Source organism: Triticum aestivum, chromosome 1B (assembly GCF_018294505.1).
Source record: "Triticum aestivum cultivar Chinese Spring chromosome 1B, IWGSC CS RefSeq v2.1, whole genome shotgun sequence".
NCBI classification, from domain to species: domain Eukaryota; kingdom Viridiplantae; phylum Streptophyta; class Magnoliopsida; order Poales; family Poaceae; genus Triticum; species Triticum aestivum.
In genome coordinates, this window is record NC_057795.1 from 163,347,209 (window position 1) to 163,351,234 (window position 4,026).

The 4,026-nt window shown below is 45.7% G+C and overlaps 1 protein-coding gene across 15 annotated transcripts; it reads left to right on the top strand.

Annotated features, from left to right (window-relative positions):
* The first annotated feature begins 959 nt into the window (after nucleotides 1-959).
* On the top strand, nucleotides 960-2,877 carry LOC123113659 (uncharacterized). 15 transcript variants are annotated; one of them, XR_006456120.1, is made up of 6 exons: nucleotides 960-1,404; nucleotides 1,510-1,680; nucleotides 1,759-1,854; nucleotides 1,970-2,080; nucleotides 2,158-2,373; nucleotides 2,482-2,877. XR_006456120.1 is itself a non-coding variant. In XM_044534964.1 (3 exons), exons 1-3 carry the CDS (start codon nucleotides 2,034-2,036, stop codon nucleotides 2,553-2,555), a joined length of 312 nt encoding a protein of 103 aa, XP_044390899.1. In that variant the 5' UTR covers nucleotides 1,764-2,033; the 3' UTR covers nucleotides 2,556-2,877. The 15 variants fall into 15 exon arrangements, 1 of the variants encoding a protein (XP_044390899.1); XR_006456132.1 differs by having other exon boundaries at nucleotides 1,764-1,854; XR_006456131.1 differs by having other exon boundaries at nucleotides 1,510-1,674.
* Nucleotides 2,878-4,026: the final 1,149 nt, after the last annotated feature.

The window sequence follows — 4,026 nt, forward strand, 5'->3', positions numbered from 1 at the left end:
ATGACATCTAATGTCCATGGTCAGGAAACCATGACCATCTATTGATCAACGAGCTAGTCAACTAGAGGCTCACTAGGGACATGTTGTGGTCTATGTATTCACACATGTATTACGGTTTCTAGTTAATACAATTATAGCATGAACAATAGACAATTATCATGAACAAGGAAATATAATAATAACCATTTTATTATTGCCTCTAGGGCATATTTCCAACAATTCGGGCCTACATCAGGAGCGCCGAACAGTCACAACGAGCACGGCTTAGACCTGCTGCCGGACAATACTCGGGATATCACACCTGCAGGAGCTCCGGACTTAAATCCGGGGCAGATCGCGTCGTCCGAGGACGGGTGGATGGACCCCGCCTCGGAGGTCGCACACTCATCGACGATAGAGCCGAACACAGACTCCATCCCCAAGGAAGCCTGTGTCACTGGACCCCCGGACTCGTGTCCGGCTGTAGGTTCCAGACCGCGCGCCCCCGAGCCCACCGAAGTTCACCGCTGCGGATATCTTCCAGCACTCGCCCTTTGACGACATACTAAACTCATTAAAGTCTCTCTCTTTGTCAGGAGACTCCTGGCCGAACTATGTCCGGCTCGAGTGGGAAGCAGGCGACGAGGGAATTTGTTGCCCACCCACCACCCACTTCATTGCCACTGTCGATGATTTGATTGACGGGCTTGACTTCGACTCTGAAGACATTGACGTTGTGGATGACGATGTAGGAGAAGAACAGGAACCACCGCCCACGGGGCGCTGGACAGCCACCTCCTCGTATGATACACACACACACACACACATATTATATATATATATATATATATATATATATATATATATATATATATATATATTAACACTATTTTGAGAATAGGATCAGAATAGTTATTCTGATCACAACGCTCTATATAGGCGCGACCACGTGTTCACAATATTACAGAAAACCCATGGCGCTGTTCTGCCCCTAACCTCCTCCTACCCCGATCCAAAACTCCCCACCGCCGTGAGGCTCCACACCAACCCATCTCCAGCCCCTGGCTCCGGTGTGCCTCCCGCTGACGGCCCTCCCGGCCCCTGCGCACCACTCGCCGCCGTCGCCCCGTCCCCGACGCGCTTCCCGCTGCCGCCACTCGGCCACGACGCGCCTACCGCCGCAGCCGTCCCGGCCTCGGCGCGCTTCCCGGCGCTGCCTCCCCGGCCTGGCGCGCCTCTCTCCATCCCTAGATTGCCTCCGGCCGCCGCCCTCCATCCCCACCACGCCCACATGCCCGGACCTCTGCCGGCCACCGCATCCACTGGCTCGGCTGCACGCGACCGAGACCCCCCTCTCGCAGCAAACCTTGCCGCTGCACGCCGCCGGCCAGAGCCACTACTCCCTCTGCTCCTCAATTGTCCCAGGTTCGTGCTGCCCTGATTCTCTTCGTGTTCTATTTCAGGTTGGGTGCAGTCTGAACAAAAATCACATGTTCTTTTCTTTGCCTAATCAACGTCGTCGGGAGCTAGAGCTCGTACAGATCCTAGACCTCGTCGGGTACGTCAATGAACTGCTCCTCCTTCAACTCCTGTCTGATCAGCTCGTCTGGGAATAGAAGGGCCAAGGTCGCTGGGGTTCAGCATCGGCGGCGACTTCAACATAGCACAAGAAGTTCATGTAAATCTACTGCAAAGGTTCAGGTACATAAAAAATATACTCCTTTGTGCATATAGATGAATTCTCACCTACCCATTTTTCTTTCGGTGATGCTGCTGCAGTTCAGCTTGAGAGCTAGAGAGAGATTAGTTGCTGTTGCTGCCCATGTTTTTCTGGTTTGAACTTGCTGATGTCCGTGGTTGAAGGAATGATAAGAGGTGCTATCCCCGTCGGCTTGGAGCAAATTTGTTGCTTGAAGATGTTCTTCTTTGTTTGCTTACTAAGAAAGCCACATATTTTGGTTAAAAGATTGATGAGACGTGCTTTCCACAGATGGTCTTCCTGTGTATCATTAACATGAGCAGAGGATCATGCTCTCTTGCGTTCGTGACTTTGGATGGCTTCTGGTCAACTACAGGTTGGAAGTTTAACATGTGAGATTAAGTAAGTGCAAAAAAACTACAAGTTAGAAGTTTAACTTGTGAGAGGAAAATCAAAATGCGAAATAACTGCAGGTTTAGAAGTTCATCTTCTGTTCGCATTCAGATTGCTTGCCACCGCCACGCATTCCTTCGGAAACAGCCACCTTGCATCCCACCGTCGGCCACACACGATGCTACCAACACACTGCCCCAGGCCGAGCCATCCACCAGCAGACGAGCTGGCTCTGGCTGTGCTCGAGGTCGCCTCGCTCTTCCCTGCTGGAGGACAAGTTCTACTACAGCCATGGATTAACAGTAAGTTCTACTTCATCTATACACCAAGTCCGGGGATTACATATCATCTACTCTTATGCCAACAAGTCGTTGTCGAACAACATTCTGAGATCTCTGAAAAAATTGCAGATTGTCTATTGTTATGCCATCAAGGCGTTGCCCAAGAGCCACCCGATTTCTCTCAAAATTTTGGAGATCAGTAATTGTGAGGCGCTCAAGTTGTTGCCCAAGAATGACCTTCCAAGTTCAATGCTAGAGTTACATGTCCTTCTATGAGCAGCGAGGAGCTAAAAAAAAGAGAGTGCCGCAAGCTAATAGGAACAATCCCGATTGACATAACCTGACAAGTCCAAGGGTACTTACCAATGAACTTGCTATTAATTAGAACTTGGCTATTATGTACTTATCTCGCTACATGAGACATTCATGTACATAGACACGGGGAATTCACATATATCACAAATTCATGTACAGGAAAGTTGATGCTTTGTGTTTACATTTTAAAAATTGTGTTCTCAGCCTTCACCAAATCGTGTGGCCGTGGTTGAAGTTCTAATTAAGATTTGTAGTAGTCTCTTTAATAAAATTCTGAGATCGACATTTCGTTAACTGAAGCCTCTGGTCTCATGTGTACTAAAAAACATTTTGCTTAGTATACTCTGCATCCTTGAAATACTTGGACCTGATCATATATACTGTTAAGTGATTGATCATGTAGATTGAAGAAAGAACAGAGAAGAGAAGTGAGTCCTAAAGCTGTTTCCAAAAATATGTGTGTTCAAAAAAGATGTTGATACACAAAAATATAATTGTGGATGAGAAGTTCAATTTTTGAAAGGTTCAATGTGTGAACAAGTTGCGGGATTTGCTATTGTGCATATGAACTTTCCGGCAGCCATGCTTGGCGGCTTCACTGGCACCTGCTTGTACTAATGCGCAATTTATTTGGCTTAAAAAAATTGTTTTTGTGAAGGTCAAGATGTTGTGTTGCAGCAGGTCAAGTGTGTATTGTATGTGTGTGTGTGTTTTAAATGCATATCTTCATTGCAAAACGGTATGTTCATTCTTTGATGTGAGGACGGTTCCCCATGCAAAAGGATTGCAAAAAAGAATTCTATTTCCTTTATAGTATTGTGTTTTTATTAGAAGAAAAGAAAAAGAGAAGTTCGGTTTCTAATGATGACGTGGTTCAACGTGCAAACCAATTGAAAAACTGTACAGGTTCGCCTACCAAAAATGACCAACATTTCTTGTGGAAAAAATTTCACTCCGTTTTTTTTAACTCTACGTGAGAACTTTATGCTCTTTCAAATGTGTGCATTCGTATTTGTGTAAATACATGTAGCACACGAAGGGTATGTGTATTCTTGTGTGTAATTTTCTTAAATTTCAATAGAATGCGAAGTTCATGTTTTAGAAATTCTTAAGTTCACGTGTACCACATACTGAAGAAATTCATCTATGAACAAAACGGACCGCCTAGGCCATTTCACCGATGGCAAAAAAAGCCTAAAAATGTCGCGAGACAAAAAATAAAACTTCAAAGGATATACTCCCTCCGTCCGGAAATACTTGTCGTAGAAATGGATGAAAATGGATGCATCTAGAATAAAAATACATCTAGATACATCCATCTCTTTGACGAATATTTCCGGACGGAGGGAGTAACATAGA